General features: G+C 35.4%; 1 protein-coding gene across 20 annotated transcripts in view; it reads right to left on the bottom strand.

Moving 5' to 3' along the window:
* Positions 1-21,508, bottom strand: part of SOX6 (SRY-box transcription factor 6) — a 558,867-nt gene that overhangs the window by 312,796 nt on the left and 224,563 nt on the right. For all 20 annotated transcript variants that reach the window (XM_079789455.1, XM_079789470.1, XM_079789454.1 and 17 more), the window contains one exon: positions 10,333-10,573. In XM_079789455.1, coding sequence (XP_079645581.1) covers positions 10,333-10,569 — 237 coding nt within the window. In that variant the 5' untranslated portion in view covers positions 10,570-10,573. The remainder of the gene's footprint in view (positions 1-10,332; positions 10,574-21,508) is intronic.

Here is a 21,508-nt window from a genome sequence, read left to right as displayed (position 1 = left end):
ACTCTGTGATCTCAACCATCTCCCATCTTCACTGGGATCTTGCCCAGTAAGGTTCCCAAGCTTGAGAATTTCACCCAAAAAGCCTTCAAATTTCCTTCTAATATGTCAAATACATATAATGGCTTACCCAGAAACTCTTAGTGATACAGAAATTTCTAAATAACATCTCTAGCTCTCTGATTTAAATTTTTACAGATAGAACAAGTTCAAAGAATGTAAAAGTGATTTTTCAAAGGCTATGTTGTTTATGAAACAACTATCCAGCTATCTATCTGTCTAACTATCTATATTTACATTTCCAGGGAAGGGGAAACTAGGCACAAAAATGTCACCAATTTACCACAAAGCAGCACGTAGAAGTATAATTTTGTCGTCAGGTGCCCCCAATGTATAGAAGCTGTGCATTGCTCTACCTGGAGGCAATACACAAACTTGGATTGATGGTTCGGTTAGAATCATAGAGTACATGCCTTTTTTCTGGCAGGAGTGGGAGGTGTTAATTTTTATTTTTCTATCTTAACTTTCAAATACCCAAAACTTATATTCAGATTGATTTCTGGCCCTACTGTACTATTCTTCATAGATCCAAAAAAAAAAAAAGTAACCAAAAGGAGAGCTAAACTCTAACCTTATTGTCAATTTTACAAAGCAAAATAAATAAACTATAATCAACTTCACATACAAACCATATCAGTGTGAGGAAAAAAAAAGAGAGAAAAGCAGGTATCTTTGGTAGAAGCATAGCAGGTACAAATTAAGTTAATACAACTGAAGGGCAAATGTTAACTCTAAATTCAACTGTAAATGTTTTCTCAATTTCATGGATTACATTAGCTTAATCCTAGCTAACCTAATGCTATCTAAAAAGCTACCAACTTACCACTGAGACTAACCAAAAAGTTTCTAAATAACAGTAAATGCCAAAAAAAGTTCTAATTCTTTGTGTATCTAGGCAAACGAATCTCTCCTATTATACCACCACAATCTACCAATGCTTGAATGAGGGAAATTTTTTCCCAGAAGTTTGATGAACTTGAGAATATTGAATTCTAGGTACTCTCAGTACACTGGCAGTGAAAATAAATCAGAATTAAATTATAATACAAATAAGAGTTTACAAATAACTTTCAATCATTTTATTAAATAATGCTTTCCATTTTCTAAAGTGTTGATGAAATATAAAGAAGATAAGTGAAATGTATAAATATTCATTTCTAATTTTTACCTGATTGTAAATATTATTAGTAAAGGTTTGTAATTTATACTTTTGATTTCAGAATATATTTTACAAAGAGATGTATCATTGAACTCAATTTTTATCACTTAGAAAAATAATGCCTAGAGGTCATGGGAATGTAGTAACACCAAAATAATATTTAAGAGGTTAATAGTATAAAAAATAAATATGTCATCACATTAAAAGATTGAGTAACAAAAGGAATAATAGCTTGAAGTTGTTCCTCTTTAAAAAGGTTACATTTTTCTTGTTCCTCTTTAATAAGGAAAACTTATTACAGGGGACAACCAAACAGTGGGATAATTTGCATATCACGGTAATTAAGGCACATTCATTAGATGTGTTCAAGAAAGATTAGATGTGTTCAGGAAGGAACAGAGTAGGGGCTTTCCTGCTTAATGCAGGTGTTTTGACTCAATAATCAAAGAGAGCCCTTTCAAGCTCATCTCTGATTGAACAATAGGAGCAGGATTTGTTATGTTAAATTTACTTTTATGGAAAGCAACCCTCTCCAAATTAAAGTAAGAAGGTAGATCAGCGAAATAAGCCAGTCAGAGAAAGATCTCATATGTGGGATATAATGAGCAACATAATTTGATGAAGAAGTATAGATCCAGAGACAAATGGGGGGAGGGCAGTTAGAGAGCAACCAAAGGATTTGTATGCATGCATATTAGCATAACCAATGGACACAGACACTGGGGCGGTGGGGGCTTGCCCGGGGTGGGAATGGCTTGCGGGGGGGGGGGGGGGTCAATTGGGGGAAAAGAATACATATGTAAAACTTTAGACAATAAAAAAAATTTTAAAAGATGCAACTCTATTATATGACCTATATACAGGTTGTGCCCCAAAAATGTATATACACTATAACAGCTGATAGCTCAATTTTAAAAATGAAATGTATTTTAATAAACACTGCTTTTATAGAAGAAGAAGAAGAAGAAGAAGAAGAAGAAGAAGAAGAAGAAGAAGAAGAAGAAGAAGGAGGAGGAGGAGGAGGAGGAGGAGGAGGAGGAGGAGGAGGAGGAGGAGGAGGAGGAGGAGGAGAATGGGGAGGAGGAGGGGGGGGAGGGAAGGAGGAAGAGGAGGTGGAGAAGGTAGATCTGGAGGAGTTAAATACAATCCCAGCTTCCCCTTCCAAAGACATATGCTGCCTATCCAGGCATCACCATCTTATTCATGCTGATCTAGAAGGACCATAAGGTTCATATTTCATTCTAATCATGAAAAGTTCAAATTAGTCACATAAATTGCTGCATGCTATATAATACATACATTATACTTTCTACAAAAAGTTACTTAGAAGAATTACAGAAATGTGCATATTTCATTATTCCAGTATCATATTTCATTATAGTAATGTACCCAGATCGTCACTGGGCAAGAAGGAATTCTGCACAAGAAAGTGAACATTAATCAGAACCACCTATATACTAAAACGAGCTTGTGGAATTCTGCTTTAATCAGAAAATTATTGGTGTCTTGAGATCAGCTTTCATTGATTAACACTGATCAATTATGACAAGAAGCCTATTTAAAAAACAAAACAATACTTCTACTATGTTTAAATGCCATTTGAATTCATCAAAACAATAAAAGCTGAGTGGAATAGGCCTGCTCAATCAAATTGTTCTATTAGACTAGATTCTACCACATTTTCTATTAGTAATCAAGTCTTATTTTAAGTAATTATAAAAAATGATTTTCCCTAAGAGTCTGGAAATGTTATAGAGCCCAAGCTATCCTTTGGTCATGAAGGAATATTTGCATATGGATAGTAGATAGGAACAGTCAAACCACAGAAGCATCACTATAATGTACACTAGCAGCTTATTGGTGAAATAAATGAAAACAAAATATTTATGAAGCATAAAGGTATCATATAAAAATGAAGTAAATTAGAGGAATATTGGCTGAATCCCAGAAAAGATAATCCTGATGACCATGAAGGAATGTTGTAAATTGTCAGTGAATGTCAGTGATAAAGTTTGTTAAGAGATTCATGTTACAGTCAGTACACTGCAAACCTAAGTTACTGGATCTTATACCAACTGAAAAAATTAAGTAAAAATAAACATGGCATATCCCAACTCCTTGAAAACATTCTGTGTACACAATTTGATTACACTGAAAAAAGAAAAGATACTAGGGCCTGATTTTCCTTGAACTGTCAAAATACAAAAGAAATGCAAAAAGTCTTTGCACAGATATAGCAAAGTACTGGATTTTCATATTTTGGCAGGAGCTCAATATACAGCCCACATAATCACATGCTAATGACTGGAGTGTGTTCATCAGTATGCATACCTGATTCCTTCTTGCCCAAGGGGGAAAAAAGCCAACTATACCAAAGCATGTTAATGTTTCTACATTCAACAAAAATTTTGATAATATGCTTGGTAAGAAAACTTTTCCAAAAAGTATATTTAGAAAGGTGTATTATATCATTAAGAAGAATGATAAAATAACTCGAGTTTTCATAAACATAGAGATTTTTAAGTAGCATATGAGTATTCATTTTGTTTAATTTGGGAACATTTTTTAAAAAATAAGTATTCTTTTATAGCAGAAATGAAACAGTGCCACTAACTGGGGGCGGGGGGGAGGTAATAGAAAGGTAATCAATGTGTTAACACTAGAAAACATGAGTTGTCTATTTCACAACCCATACCATGCAATAAAATATGGTTTGATTTTTTGTTTAAATTGTAAATAAATTTGTCATTAAATTTTGAGATATGTTTAAAAAGATACAGTACTGTGTGCTAATATGGTTTCAAATTTATAGAAAATAGAAATTTCCCATATCGCTTCCTGGAGAATATTGTTTCATGACTCCAGGAGTCAAGGATGGAGATTTCCACTTGTTACCGAAAGTTTAGGTTTGAATTTTACTTAACTTGAATAAATTCCCAAAATCCTAAAATGAAGTAGTAACAATTTCTCAAAACGTCTAAACCTTGATAGTTTATGGATTTTTGTCCAGTGCTTCAGAGACCAGTCAGGTACCAAAAAGATGCATATAAACTTTGTCTTAGGTGTTAAATCTATAAACTACTTAGTACCAAGTGAACTAGTTGATTTCACTATACCTTCTAAAGCACAGTCTCAATAAAAGTGAGGAAAGACATTTCATTTGGGTGCTGCCTTATATCCTAAATGACTAAATCTTACCAAATACTGGCAACAATTCAAGTTTTTTAAATATTTTAAAAGGCAACAAAATTAGAAATCTTCTAGAAGTCTGTCACAACATAAAACATGGCTGAGAAAGATTGAATCCTCACTTAAAATTCCTGGACTATGTTATCATGTAATGAAAACAGCTCCATTCCCAGAAATGGTTCAAAGTCCATACCAGACTTTTTATGACTCCAGTAAACTACATAAAACTCTCCAAAGTTGATTAGCAAATTCATTGGACTGAAAGCAGGAAATACAGAGAAGGATAAATTGTTTGCAAGCAAGAAAGTATTGTTCCCAACAGTTATTTATTAAATGTCTCAACATGCCTATTATTGTTTTCTTTCAATTACAACAAAGGACATTATTAGCATCTTTTACTTATAGAAGAAAAGTGTTCTTAAAACTTTTCTAAAAGATAAAACTCAGTGGGGGAAATTTAACTGGTCTCCAAAATAAGGAGTTCTGATAATCTGGGGCTGAAAGTCCAGCATGGTTATTTGTACTTAATTGGACTAGTAGTTAAAAGCCAGATGCATATAATCCCATTTCGGCTTAAAATATATATATCAATATAAGCAGGAATGTAAGTGCACACATACACATGTGTAGAGAACGCCCTACTTACAATCTTGTCAGTTTTTAAATCTTGAAAGAGATACTGTTGGTGCCTTACCCAGATCCCCAAGTCCTACCCCAGAAGTCACTTGCAAACAGTTCACTCTTAGGCAAAAGACTTCTGTCCTCACATGGGACTATGCTCTGTCCAGGAGCAAGCCTACCCTCCCCCATCTCCCTGGTCTCAGCAACTTCGTGTCCTGTTCACTATTGACTAAAGTTCTGCCTATGTGCACATCACTTAAAATAGTCTCCTCGCCCTCTGTTGAATCTTCTTCAGAAGCTATGGGACCTCCTCAAAGAACTGTTCACTCTTCCACTGAGCATCAAACTCTCACCTGCACTACTGCAATAGTTTTCCTAAGAAGTGTCCGTGTTTCTGGTATTGCCTCCTACAATCCATTCTCTACACAGCAGCCAATGTGATATTTTAAAAACATAAATCAAATCATGTTAGTCTCACTTAAGATCTTCCAGTGGCTTCCTCTTGCACTTGAAGTATAAAGTCCAAACACCTCACTGCAGAATATGATACCCCATAGTATCTGCCATCTGCCTGCCTGCCTCCTTGATTTTCTCTCATACTGTTCTCTCCCTCACCCATTCCACTCCAGCTACTCTGTTGTATTCTGTTGCTCAAACACACCACCAAGCAGCTCTTGCACTTCAAATTTTTGCTTAGCTAGTTCCTTCTCATTATTCCCATCTCAACTCACTTGTTACCTCTTCAAAAAGACTTTCCCTGGACTGTTAAAAGAGGTCATCTAGATCACATTTTCTTATTTTATTTTCTTCATTGTACTTATTATTGTCTGAAATTGTCTCACTCTGTGGAACTTTGTCTGTCCCACTCCTAGAATCTAATTTCCATGATAGTAGAGAACTCATCTGTATTATTCACAAGAAAGTCCTTGTCCCTGGAACTTAGTAGGTCCTATATTCTCAAGTAATCTTTAGCAGATAATCATTATAGCACAATATCATATGCCAGTCACTAAACACTACCACAAAATGTTCCTCCATCCTTATTAACATTAAAAAGAATAATACGCTATACATGTTTTCATTAAAAAATTATGTGAATTTATTCCTGCCTAACGAATCAGTCCTAATGGAAACCAAAACATATTTTAGGGGACAGTCAATATTCCTCCACAAAAAAAAGGTGCTGGTACACTGACACCATAATAAAAGAGTAGTAATGGTACATAGCAACCAAGGACAGTGAAACCTCATTTACACTAACCTTTTAGCCTTCAAATGGATCATACCAATTAACACAGAACTCTAAATTTAAAATTAAACATTTTTTGTATCCATAATATAAGTATATGTAATTAACAGTGGAGTCTAAAACTTTTTTATCTCAAATTGGTCTTTGAATGGTGATCTCTAAAATTTCTATTTTCCTTCTTTACTTATGCCATGAATTTTCTTTGTTTGAAACTGCGTGGTCTCTCATATTTTACTATAATTCCACCTCAAAATAAAGAATCAGAATTTTAACATTTAAAGATTTTGTGTCTGATCAGGCAGTGGGGGTTAGCAGAACTTCTCTGCTTTGTCTTTACTCTCCTCTACAGAAAAGCTCCTCTGTGGTCTAGATATTTCAATTTAAATGCCTTCTGAACCCAGTAGATAAGAAACTTTTTAGTGCCTGTTTCTAACTGTTCGTGAGTGAGGACCGTCACAGAAACTAAATAGCAATGGAAACCGAATAGGTGCTAATAGGATTTTTGTTGATTTTTAGACTTTCTTTTAAATTTTATTTCCCCACAACTATTTTATGGGGTTCAATTACAGTCAGTAACAGATATGATCCATTGAGGAGAACTACAAGTTTCGTTTAACTTCATAACAATCCTTTTGGACTTTATTTACATTTACTTGAAAGTAGAATGGGGTAAAAAATATTGACTAAATTTTACTTTTGTCACAGTCCCTCCACCCCAACACACCACACACACACACACACAAACACACACACACACAATGTAGGTTTGCAGGACTGCCCAGAAACCTAAAATCCTTCTATTGTTTTTCTTTCCTGTAAAAAAAATTGTTTGGTGATATAATACTTGCAATATAAGTCATTTCAGGTCTGATGTTACAGTTCTTACACAGTACACAGTATTGAATCTATTGAATGAAAAGGGAGCACAAAGGGGATTTCCAAATGCAGCTGCTATTTCCCATTTGTTAAATCCCTTTACTATACCGTAGACGTACACAGCTGGGAAATACTATAGAGTGGGAATTAAAACAAAATATTTTGGCTTCCAGAAATTCAGAATACACAAAAGGTTCAGTGGAAAGCAAAGCTTGATATCAAAAGAGAGTGAAAGTTTGAAAACAAGGATGATTTCTTTTAGACTAACATATATTTGTAAATTTAAACTTTATTTTATACTACCATAAATTCCACTTAATATAATTTGCTAAGCACATCATTAATATCTATTTTCTAACAAAATTTTAGATCATAAAACTTTGGGAATAACTCGCTGAAGCAATTTGGCACTTGCCAAGATACACACAAAATTTAACTGCGAAAAATAAGCAGAGTTCTCTGAAGAAGTAAATTTTGAACTGTATTATTTCTGATTCAACCTACATATTCCAATTTAATTATTTTTATCTGTCCATAGCTATATTTGACATAAAATCAAAAACATATCTCTCTATCCCATTGGCCTAATCCAAGCTGCTATCATCTCTTACCTGGTTTTCTTAAATAGCCTCCCAACAGGTCTCCCTCCAATCCATTCATACTACAGCTAGAATTATCTGCTTGAAATATTCTTAAACCCTTCAATGCCTTTCCATTGCACTCAGAATCAAATCTCACTTCCAATGTTATCTACAAGGTCTTGTTCGATATAGCCCCTACCAATCTCTCCAACCAGATCTGATGCTACATTGCATCCTTACTTATTACACTCCAGCCACAAACACTATCTTGAATTTCCTGAAACTCAGCTATATTTTTCTCACCTCAAATATTTCATACATGTTATTCCCTCTGCTATTTTTTCTCTTTCTTCTATTCTTTGCCTGACTAGTTCCTCTTATCCTTAGGTCAGCAAGTACATTCCTATCTATCCATTCTAAATGAAGTTTATTTCATTAACTTACCATTCTGTTATTTTCCTTCCTAACACATATCACATTTTTTTAAATTTATTGTTGACAGTATTACAGATGTCCTCCATTTTATTCCCATTTATCCCTTCCACCCAGCCACTGAGCCACCCCAGGCTTTCCCCACACTATTGTCTGTGTCCATGGGGTATGCATACATGCGTATAACACATATCACAATCTTAATTATATATTTACTAGAGGCCCAGTGCGGGGGGGGGGGGGGTCCCTCAGCCCAGCCTGCCCCCCCTCACAGTCTGGGAGCCCTCAGGGACAGGAGGTGACCCGGTGATCAGGGGAAGGCGATGCCCACATCATACTTCTGCTGCTGCCACTGCCGGCAGTGCAAGCCTTGGCCGGCCCTGGTTACCTGAGCCTCGGGCAGCCCTGGGCAGCTAGGCAGCACCATGCAAGGCTTGCCTGCTCCTCAGGTGTTGGCTGAGCAGCTGCCATCCAAGGCTTACCTGTGCCTCAGGCATCAGCTGGGCAGCCGCCATCTGAGGCCTACCTGTGCCTCAGGCATCAGTTGGGCAGCGCCATTTGAGGCTTGCCTGTGCCTCAGGCCGGCCCTAGGTGGTTGGGCGGCTGAGGGAGGGTCTGGCCATACCGGGCACCTGCCACCCCCCCCCCCCCCGGGCAGAGCTGAAAGGACTGGGGGACTCCGGCAGGGCTGAGTGGACTGGGCACTGCCATCTTTGGCTATGGGCACCGCCATCTTTGAGATGGTGTGATGGTCAATTTGCATATCCCTCTTCATTAAGTAGGATTTTTGTTCCCTCTCCTGGATATAAATTCCATGAAGGTATATTCATGTATGTTTTGTTCAACAGCACCCAGTAGAATGCTGCGCTCAGAGAAGGTGTTATATAAATATTTGTTGAAACAAAAATAAAACATAGCCCTAATATCTTGCCAAAAGCTAGTGGCAGTGACTGGATATCTATTTCATCCATGCTATCTTGGAGGTATGAAATGAAGCACTCAAGTTCAAGCAGAAAAATGGACTTTTAGTCTTGCTTTATCATACCTTTTCTGTTCTCCCTATTCAAGGAAAATAAATCTTCCAGTGATTCTATCTAATTATAAAATGATGATACCCTAGAGTTAGTCTAGAAAAGTCTTGTTTTTCTTCCAATCCCCTACATCTCACCTACTGCTCCAGAGCACTAGTTATGTCTACAAAATCATCTAAAAAAGAAGGGTCTGCATCCGCATATTATAAAATCAGATCTTTAAATTGGTTGAGACATTAAGCATAGGGCAAGAATTTAAATATATGTTATTAGTAGTAAAGGCATTTTTAAATATTATCTTATTTTTTAATTAAGGAATAAAACTTTTCCTAACTGCCCACTTAAAATACTTTTCATTAACTTAACCAAAAGTTAAGATATATAAAACAAATTTTAAAATTCCTAATCAAATAAAATATGTTAAGATTTTGGTCAGTTCTAGATGCTTAAAAAAATAAGTGTATTTGCTGTACATTAGACAATGAATGTCACCTGCTATGGACTCTGTTTTGATGGTTAATGATGGAATTTAACATGAGAAAGCTGGCTAACACACTACATGTATTTGATGTTGTTGCTTCTACCTTTACAGAAAACTTCTACCATCTGATGGAATGATACTGAGAAGCTATGTCCTTTTGAAATTAATCTATAGGCATTTAAGTGAGAAAAATCTTAATTATAAATAAAAAATTACTGTAAAATGATAAATACCTGCACTTACTCACTGAAGATGTGTTTTCCATATGATCTCATTCCCATAGACATGTTTGCTTAATATAATTTTTTTACATTAATACACAGCCACACTTCATTTGATCATACCTATTTTGTGGTATTATCAACTTCATCACCTTAAATTCAGAGGTTCAGAGAATATGACAACCAAATCTTCCCCCAAATTAAATTAATTTTTTTGGCAAGATGACCTAATAATGGTTAAAGACTAAACCAAAAACCATATTCCAATTTTCCCCAGTTAGAGTAATATTAATAATATATATGGTGGTTGTTTTATGATCTGAACACAATGTACTGTAATGATATGTATTTTGGGCTTTCTCTAAAACACCTGTTTGTAATGAGGCCATACTAATGGACACACTTAGCAACAGTGGCCAGATTTTAAAAGCTCACCATTCTTTGCTGAGACGACAGAATGCTGTCCCAGTCAGCATCTTGTTGAATGGTATTGACAAGTGTTGGTAGCTCCTCAGAGTGAGGTTTGTTGTGCATTATAGGGTGCAGAGGCAGATGGGAGGCCACATGTTGATCACTGCCCTCTTCCTTTTCCCTTGAGGTCAAATCTTGGGTCATCGCTTCCTCTCCATCAGCTGAACAGGCAAATGGAGAGGTGGCTTGCTTGGAAGACATTCTTCTGCAGAAGAAGGAAACAGCATGAATTCAAAAGGACTGTCCATGAAAAAAAATATCCCTTACATTTGACTATTCCGAAAAAAAGAAAAATTCTCTAACTTCAGAGATGTTTACCATATACTCTAAACCACTGAAAAAGAACTCTCAGCTTATCTGTTCCACTTCTCCTCTTTGATTTTAACTCGCAAAACTCTTCCCGGTGATTGCTGCATATTTTCTCTCTTACCAATCCATAAATAAAGTGTTTATGGAATAAGTTTTCATAATATGTGTAGTATATGTATGTGTGTAAATTCCCCCCAGTTATCCCAACTAGATTATAAGCTTCTTGAGAGTAATTTTGTTGATTTGCCTAGCCATGAAAAAATAAAAATAAAAAAAGAATGAATGAACTGGCAAATGAGCCAGTTTGGAAGATGATTTGAAAGTACATATATCCACATTTTGCTTATGCTTTATATTGGAACAAAAGAAGAAAATAAAACCAGGAAGGCAGGTTATCTATGATGAAAGTCTAGGCAAATTTGGTCCTGACTTCTGAGTTTACACCTTGTATTGAGTGTTAGGCCTAACACTGTTTAGTGTCAATGGGACCCTTTTCTAAAGACCTTCAAGCTGTGTCAACTGCTGTAATTTAGCTTTTAAGTGACATATTGATTGAATGGCTGATACTGTTAGATTAGTCTCAAGGTAGTTTTATAACATTTGAATTGAGCTTATGAAATAACTATGCTACTATTTTATATTAGAAAGTATATACCAGATTCAAAGCATTTAGTATGAAAATAGTAAAATGCCTACAATGCATAATATTTTAATACTCCACAAACAATTACTGAATATTCATCTATGTACCTATAAGTAAACTATATTCAGCACAAGGTCTCCATTCTGTGCTTTTGTATACAGCCAGAAAAATCATTATTACTAAACAGAATCCAAAACTCTTATGATATCACTTTATCAAGATGATTTTCGTAGCAAAATGTCTAGAAATAAAACCACCAAAAGTTTTTAAAATAAAATAAAAGGCAATTGGGCATCTTTTCTAAAACTTTATGTCATTTTTGGTTTATAGCATAATTAGTTCTAAAATTGCTGTGTAACGAAAGGAATAAAATCTCTACCTTAATTGCTTTTTAACATTAATTGATTTCATACCATTTTTTTAAAATGCACAAATCAGTTAACATAGGAAACCACATGAGCATTTTTCAAATTAGCAAATCATTAACTTGCTAGTACTGTTTCTAGACAAATAAATACTGATTAAAGGGTCCAGAAATCTGAGATTAACAGTTAAATTTACAAATCTGTCACATGCTTTCATGAATATTGCAGTGAAGGAAATATCAAGTGCAAAGAAAAATAATTAAGTTAATTCCAATTTAAACAGTAGTTTTTATGTAGCAGCCCATGTTTCACATAGGATTTAACAGCTAATGCTAAATTTCTCACAATTAATGAGGGGGCTCATATTTAGTATCCTACAGTGAAAAAATTAAGATAAGATTAGCTAATCTAATTATGCAGGGTTCTAAATAAAAGTATTATAGGCTTTTGAAGTGCTTTGAAACATATTAAAATGCTGATACCTACTTATAATAACCATTCTACAAATATAAAAATTTCATCTATTAGACTTGATACTAGAAAATACAATGGTGAATGTGTATATTTTCTTTGAGAAGAATAAAATGCTTTAAAGAGCACTATATCAAAGAATCAGATAAGTATATTCTTGACCAATTTCTAAAAATACTAACAAAGGGACTTGTGTATACACACTTAGGAAAAATGATACCAAAGGATGTTTCTTAGTCTACATGAATCACTCTTGAGCTTACTTCATTGGCCTCATAAATACTATCATAAAACCAGGCAAATTATAACTGTCCTGCAAGTTTATCAAGAGCCTGTCATAAACAACAAGAATGTTTTCATAGTTCAATAATGACAGTACCAATAATGTAATCATTCACATTAAAAACAAAAGAATGAATTTACTGCTGCTTTTTAAAACAGCTCAATACAATTGAAAGTCATAATCCAAAACTCAGAGGGACTTTAGCTTCCCAAAAAACATCCTCTTATTATAAAGTGACTTGGCTGCTTCCAATAGCATTATCTGTGATTGTTGCTTTAGTATAAATTAATCATGACACAGAACACAAAAGTCTCTTAAGAATAATTCCAACTGCAAAACTGCACCAATGAACAATGGTGCACAATCCTAATTAAACACAACCATGCAGCTGTAAAAATAGACTAAATCTGTCCAAAGCCATGAGTTGAGTTTCAAGGCTGGTTTGTTAGAGTGTTTTCTTAAGGAAGGCTGGGCCCTCAGTCTTAATCAGCCAATAAATTATTTCCTGCAATTACATTAAATAGAAAATTATCTTCAAATGAGGAGTGTTAATTGAAAATCAAAATTCAGAGGGAAGTTTGGAAATTACACGCTGAATACAATTAGTGAGGAAGGGCTTCACCTCTACTTCATCAACAGCCTGGTGGCGATTCCTCCAGTGACCATTCAGGAAAGTTACCTATTTATAACATCACACAATTTGTCTTTTATTTTGTACCTACAAATATGAATGGGCATCAAGGTTGCAAATAAAAGATATGCAGCCAAAAAAATGCCAATATTAAATCTGACTGCTCAGCCTCAGTTCACACCATCATTAGGGGACACGGAGAGAGGAAGATAAGATAATAATGGTTAACAACCAAGGAAGGCATACTCAACTTGCAATCCTGGCCTTTAGCAAAGGAATTAACTTTTTTTTTTTTTTATTCCAAGAAGAATACTTTTCCGTACTATATTTTACTTAAATTTCTTGTATTTGCTACAGTTCTCAAATATGTTGTTAGCAGAGAAAAGGGTGATTTTGTTCTTTTAGCTAGTTATTGCTCCACTCTGGGCATTTCCTTTTGACAAAATTGCTGGGCTTGTTTCAGGTTTGTTTTTTATTTGGTTTTGCGGTAGTTTTTGTTTGGAGTGGTGGTGTGTTGTATTTTTAAAAGGAAAGTGTGCACAAATTCATTTTAATGCAGTTTATTAAATAAGTCAGATTCACTGATTATTTGATTCAATTTACTGATTATTTTTTGCACAATTACTTTATTAAAGAGTCCTTCAATTTACTGATTACATATTTATTCATTTCATTTCTTTACTTTAACTTCCCCTTTTGAAATATTTTACTACACAGAATTCTAGAAGCTGCAAAGACTCTTGGTAATGCTTTTACTATAACCATTTCACCATGACTGCCCTCCTTTAGAAATTCATAAATCAAATATACGCCCGTTTTAATGTTTTACATTGTCACATCAGATGCTTACTTTTATTTTTCTTGCTCATATCAGTAATTTTCCATTACAAAAAATGTCACACACACACACACCCCCCAGTGCATTAGAATGGTATCTTACTTTAGCTGCTGCCATATATAACTAATAGGCAAAAGAACAAAATTCTTGTAAAAATGGTCAATTTCCATGTGACTTTACTTTGCTTTATTTTTGCACTATAACTTAAAAATCATTCAAAGGAATTGTTTTTTTAATTTGTATTAAAAAAAAAAATCTCCCTAGTTATACCCCGTGAAAACAGGGGGTTATAATGGAAGTGCTGACACAACCCTAACTAAAGCAGCGCAAATGTTGCCGCTATAATACACAAAATCAAGTTCTATTATTCTAAACGATCCTCGCTCATGGGATTTTTCTTTACTGTGCTCCCAGCCAAACTGCTGAAGCATGAAAAATTTAAATGCAATCAAATGTGCCCAATTCTACTTTACTAGAACAAGTGTCTACAGTGGTACAATCTTAAAAGGAGATGCAACAGATTTGTTTGGTGTTTTTTTTAACTGTTTATTTATAATACAGTGCATTGGAGATAAAATAAAAGAGGAAATTACACTCACATGGTACCAGTGTATTGACTACACAGAGTACATTATAATCAGAGAGAAAAACTACATTGTCAACTTATCACATTGGTTAAACAAGATGGTTTTCTGGGGCATAGCTATTATCAAGTAAAACCTCCAAAGAGAATTACATATCTTTGGGACACATAAAACTAAATTCTCATCATGTGTTCCTGAGTTTGAAATGTCTCTGCCCAGCAGATCAAGTGAATTCCCAGGATGCCAGGCCATTGGAAAGAACTTCAGGGCTTAGGACTTTTGGGAATGAGAATGTCAGAGATAGTCTCCTGTAATTGATAATGTTTTCTAGGAAGTTAGTAGGAGTGTCTCTAGAAAGATGATAATTATTTTACTCCAAAACCCCAGTATCAAATCTGAATGTTTAGACCATTAAAACTTACTCAGACAGTAAATTTACTTCATATCTTTGAACAAGAAATCAAGATTAGCTTGTCTAAGACTTTATAAAATGGGGAGGACTAGATATCTACACAGTAAATCCTCTATCTCAGAAAAGCATACTTTCTAGAACGTTAAGCCTTTCTGATTTTATGCTATTTTTAAAAAACAGTCATTTGTATATGTTTAAAAGTTAGGATTATTTTAAAACAACTTTCTCATAAGGCATAGCCACTCAAAATTACTTTTTTTTTTCTTTACTACTGCTTGAAAAGAATCTGTCTCCAAACTATCTCTGGAACTTAACTATAGAAAGGAGCCTTGAATTTATTAGAACAATATTTTTAATTTGATTTTTTAAACTGTTCTCATTACTTCTAAGATTATTACCAAATGGTATTCACTTTTTAGGTGTGTTACATTTATTCAAAAGGAGCCCTGTTTTGAACACAAAACAACATTTTAATAGCTGGTTTACATAAAGAAAATATTAAAAATTCAGACCAACGTTCACATTTATTTTTGCAACTCGGCCCCAGGCTACCAAGGTAGACTTATTTCAGTCAGATAATTTACTGTTAATTTAATCCCACAATTGATCTGATACTGAGAAATAAACAACTAATTTTCAAAAAATGCAACAGTGTCTCTCATTTTAAGGAGCATGAGTAACAGATGCGTTCAGCTGCCAAAACGTGCAATACCCAGGAACCCCTGCTAAGGATGCCAGGCCACCCAACCTAGGGCAAAGAATGATTTAAAACTGTCCTATACCTCTAATTCCCACATTTAAAGATGGGCAGGGGGCGGGCTGAGGGAGGAAGCCTGATTCCAGACTTAAAATGAAGACATCCTTGTAACACTTTTCCTGCTTCATTTGGGTAAAGGCTGTTCGTGATTCCTTGTATTGTTTTATCTGGCACTACCTCTTCTCACTCCCCCCGCCCCCCCCCCCACCCCGTACTGCACCCTCTCTAACTTCCCACGGTTTCTGCCAGGTTTTTCTCTCTCTTCCATCTGTTTAATAAGAAAAATTTAGTGAAAAAGAAGGTAACTGCTTTCAGAACTACCTTGGAGAGTTATAAGCCAATCTTTTAAAGTTTGCAGTGGCTCTTTCAGAACATATATGGTAACATATGCAGACAATATCTGTTGGAAGAAAACTCACTGATTTGAGATAGCTGTCAAAGCAGTCGAGATAAGGCAAATGAAATGTGCTTGAAGCCCTTGAAGTATGTCTAAGAAGGGTCTTAAATTAATGGAATTTGGCTTATCTAAGGCTTCTAATTTTTCACACCAAAGCACCAAAATTGTCTCCAAAGGCCTTCTGAGGTTCTTACAAAACAGGGATTACCTGGAACAGATTCTTCTCAAGTCATCAAAGTTTGTGTTTCTAGAGTTTATATTTAGCTGACAATATTACTGTCACTTTATATAGCTTAAGACTGTTCTTTGGACTAGAGCTCATATGTCTTGGAATGCTTTGACTCATGAATTGTTTCTCCTGATAATGTTACATCACGTAATCACCTCTGTCTAATCGGTTGGTATCTGCTGGAAGAGGCAGGCGACCAGCCTAACCATTGGACTGCCTGCCGAACTGCCTATGGAAAACCTATAATTACTACATGTGTTCTTGAGTATCCAGTTTCTTCCCAGGATCAAAACAACTTGATTTCATGTAACCTCTATCTGTAATTTTTGCCTGATAGAGATAATATTGAATTTTTCTCACAGATTATTTACCAGAAACTTGTTGGGATCTTTGGTTTGGAAAGCGGGGCCCAAAATATATAAATAAAATCAGTCACAACATTAAGAGCAAAACCAAACAATAGCTATTATAAATATACACTAAATCGGAGGACTTCATTCAAGCACAATGACTTTATACCTCAACTTAAAGACCTTGCTTATTATGGCTTGAGTGAAAGAAAGCTGTATAAAATAATAAGAGAATGAATTTATTTATATACGTCCACTTTGAATTTCCTCTTCACACGAAATGAGAATCGTAATTGCTAAAGTGAAAACCAAACATGCCTTTGCCCGCTTGAAAGACACTAGTATGGAAGCCCAATTACAAGATATTTTATCCAACTATTAATAACAATTATAAACCAGAGCAATAACTTCTCATAAAGAAAAGGTAGGAAGTTGTCACTGTATACTTTTTCATTCTTACCTCTCTTTTTCACTGCTTAATACTGCCAGGAAAAAAATTGAAACTGTCTAGAATGTTTCAAAAAAAAATGAAGGCTCACACCAGGTGACAATGAACAAAATTATATAAAGAAGCTAATCTCTGGAGTTCTCCTTTAGACCAATTCATAAACAGTGAATTCAAATACTAATAAGAGCACCACAACTTTCCAGACAGAGTAGAAGGCATTATATCCAAAGCAATCCAGCAATTTCTCTCTTTTATATAATGACATAAGGTATAAATTTCAGGTTCCAGTCTAATAAGAGGAGGAAGAGGAAGGGGGAGGGAAGGAGAGTGGAAGTGAAGGAGGAGGGGTGAAGGGGAAGGGGAGGAGAGAAACAACTGTGGCTTTGCAGTTCATTTTCAGTTTGTCTACTTAATGAAAACCTCATTGTACAACCCTGAAAACCATTTCCAGCAGGCAAAGTATTTCTGATTCAGCAGAGGTTACACAAGCATCAAAGCAGTTAAATATAGGTGCCAAGCCACAATGCCAGGAGCTCTTAGTACTGTGAGTTAGTGTTACCTGACAGCTTAGTGAATATAAAATTACTTGTTTCTCCAATTGAAGACAATCAAATTGTCACCTTCCATTGTAATAATGTACAACTAGTGATCAGCAAAGTGCAAACATAATTACCATGAAGAAAACAAAAAATCAAATCTAAATCCCTCTGCAGAGTAAACACATCTATCTGTGTTCCCCCCAAAAGGAGTGCATTTTAATGCTGAATGCTATGATTATGTTATTTAACAATAAGATTTATTAGTCTTACATTAAATTAAAATGAAAAACAACAAGAAAGACCAATTCATACAAAGTGAATACAAATACCAATTAAGAGCACCACAACTTTCCAGACAAGAGTAGATGGCAAGCAAATTGTATCACTGCCATTTGGGCTGATAATGTTAAGTGTACATCAGCAGCACATCCATTAGAAAAACCATGCTTTCAGAGATTTCTTTCTAGCCTAGAAACATTTCTGAAGGTTGAATACACAGGTTGGATCCAACCTCAAAAGCTTTTGTCTTAATTTTTCCTGAAGAGAAAAAGGTTATGCTTTATTTTTGTCTTCTAAAGTAGCCTGTATTTTTGAGGTTGAAGGTTTACCTCACAAAATCGATGTAGCATCTTTATCCAAGTTTAGAAAAATAACCAAGCCTAGGATATATGTCCACAACTATTATTGAGATACTCCATATCTGGAATTGTCACCCAAATTTGGTGACAAGATTGGTTCACTATCAAAGTGATTTCAGTTAACCCAACGCTGGGTTAGTATTAAAGCACTGAAAATTCCACATTCTTCTTCCTTACCTTGAAGATTCCTAACTTATAAATATAAATGTTGATCCAAACAAACAAAACTATCTAACTCAAAATTTTAAACATTCATATGTACATCTTTCTTCCAATGTATCAAAAACTACCCTTCCCATTCTCAAAACACTCATAACATAGGGATTTTCTTCTTTCATTAACAATGCCTTATTTTTATCAGAAAAGTACACCATACTTACAAGCTAATGCCTAATATTCCATTTTTGCCTGATACCTCTGTTCTAAATAATATCATTTAAAATCCTCTAACCCAAAAATGGGTCGGTTAAGGGAGAGAGGGGAGAAGTGCAACAGAGGAAAAGTGGAATGAATCAGGGACCATCAACAACGAGCTTGAACCCTCGTGGATAAATTCAGACATTTGCAGTCGGATAGATCATTCCTTAGAATGATGCCTTCATCGTTTACACATCTGAAATGGCCAATCACTCTCACACTGCAATCCTGTTCCTTCATTCTTCCAATTAGTTAGGGAAGCGTTATTTTTTTAGGAGAAAAGGTTGGATGAAAACACTGGATTGACTTGGTGGTTAAATCAGAAGCAGAATAAGGATGGGAGGAACAGGAAAAAGGGGAAAGTCCGATCTCTATTTGGAAGTCGTATGGTGATTTGAGATAAATTTCACATCATTTAAGAAAAGACTTTTTTTCTTGACCTTGCCAACTTGCAAGTAATATAACAAAGGTTTTTTCAAGGGATCATAGTTATAAGCTTAACACAATAAAAACTTCCCAGTAAAGGAGGTATAATCAGTGCTTTTTTTAAACTTCAATGATGAACAACTTGATACATTCCTAAAATTATGCTCCTATATAACATTTGTTACAATATAATAATAATAATAATAAGTATCAGCAAGAAAACAAAAAAGGAAACCTGTTGTCAGAGAATGTTTTCCAGACCCAGAGAGGCTTGCAGAGATACTATCATAAGCATAAAGTAAGTGGAAGAAAAATAGCAAACTTAAAAGGATTTCATTTTATATATAAAAAGAAGCTTAGTCTATATGTTCCATAAGAACAGGGATCATGTCTGTCTTGTCCATTACTGGATTCCCAGTACCTGACACAGTGCACACCACATTGCAGACCATCAATAATATTGGAAAGAAAGAGAAAGGGAAAATTGGAGAGAAGAGGTGTGCAAATTAGCGTATATTTTAAAATTAAGATGAAAAGATAATCACAGAAATCGTACTTGCATGTTAATGCTACCAACCTAAACATTATTCTTTCTGTATATTCTTTCTACCAAACATCTCATTCCTTAACATCTAAATCATATGATTTTTACATCTATATCCCCAACACTGATCTCTCTCTCATTTCCTTGCAATACAACAGTCCTCAAATGACTGCTAGATATTTATACCAAGATGTACTTTGCTATATCATAGTCAACAAACTTAAAATTAGACGCATCATTATTTTCCTCAACACCCTCCCTCATTCATTCACATTCAGAAAAGCATCATTCTCAGAATCATCCAAGTGTAAAACATGAACACTATATCCATCTCTTCTTTTAAATCTTTGATCCCCACTGCTAGCCTGTCACTGAGCTTCATCAACTCTTCCTTAATAATGTTTCTTAAGCTCATACTTTTTACCATACTCAGAATACCTTAGTACAGGACTTTATTATACTTCCTACCTAGGCTCTTGCAACAGACTCTAACCTGGTTTTTCTAATTTCAGTATCTCCCCTCTCCAAATCAAGCTTACAAACACTCCCTTTATCAGATCAAGAAAAGTCAGTAGCTCTTCCCTGATGACCAAAACATGTCCAAACTCCTGACTCTGGCATTCAAAGCCCTCCATCCAAATCCAACCAATCTTTCTAAACTTATCTGCTGGTAGTCCACACTTTAACCTTTACTCTAACTAGACTGATATACTCAGACTTCATTTATTACTGCCTCCCAGCCTTTTCCTTGCCATACTTCCCTCACCTTGCTTTCATATCTCTAGGAAACCAACTGAAACTATTTTAGGTAGCTATGATCCACCCTTCTCCTAATCACATCTAATAAGTGCTCTGAAAATGTATTTTATACCACTTATTCAACAATCAATGTATACTATCTTACATATCTTTTTTAAATATATGACATCACTATCCTATATAATAAAAGGGCAATATGCAAATTGACCTAATGGTGAAACGACCGGTCGCTATGATGCGCACTGACCACCAGGGGGGCAGACACTCAATGGAGGAGCTGCCCCCTGGTGATCAGTGCACTTCCACAGAGTGAGCACCGCTCAGTCAGAAGCCGGCTCTTGGCTGGCCAGCACAGTGGCAGTGGCGGGAGCCTCTCCTGCCTTTGCAGCAGTGCTAAGGATGTCCGACTAACGGCTTAGGCCCACTCCCCATGGGCCTAAGCCATTAGTCGGACATCCCCCGAGGGGTCCCAGGCTGCCATAGGGATGTCTGACTGCCAGCTTAGGCCCAATCCCCCGGGGTCAATGCTCAACCACTGAGCCATGGCAGTCAAGCGGCTGTAGTTTTTACACAGTAAATTTCATAACAAATATTTTTTGTATGTTCACTATCCATGATTTCCCTACCATGCTATTTTTGGTTAGCCTAAATGGTCAACATTTAATTATATTCTTTTACAGATGATTGTGAGATAAGATAAGGATGTCACTGCCCCTTTATTTCAAAATCCAGAGAAGTATGAGATCCAATTTCTACCTCCTAGCTCTTCCCAGAGAAGCCACAAAAGAAGCATCAGGTACAACTGAAGTTGTTTCACTACAAAAGTAAATGTGAGGACAGCCTTCAGGGAAAACAAGATGAGGTACCTGAGCAGTATATATTTAGCACACCACCTGTCTAGAGTTCATTTCAGGAAATGCAGAATAACTTAGATATTCTCTTAAAATCTGACTACCATATAACATTACATACACCCTAACTTCTGGGGGAAAGTAATAGAAAAGGCCCATACACAAGGGCATTTATTTTTATAAATTATCTGTAAAAGATGAAGAAAGGTTTCACCGCCAACACAACATTTCACATTTTTTGGTATACAC

The sequence above is a fragment of the Cnephaeus nilssonii genome (assembly GCF_951640355.1).
Source record: "Cnephaeus nilssonii genome assembly, chromosome: 13".
In the NCBI taxonomy this organism is placed as follows: Eukaryota; Metazoa; Chordata; class Mammalia; order Chiroptera; family Vespertilionidae; genus Cnephaeus; species Cnephaeus nilssonii.
Note: the sequence above shows the minus strand (reverse complement) of the source record. Positions and strands in the feature narration are given on the sequence as shown.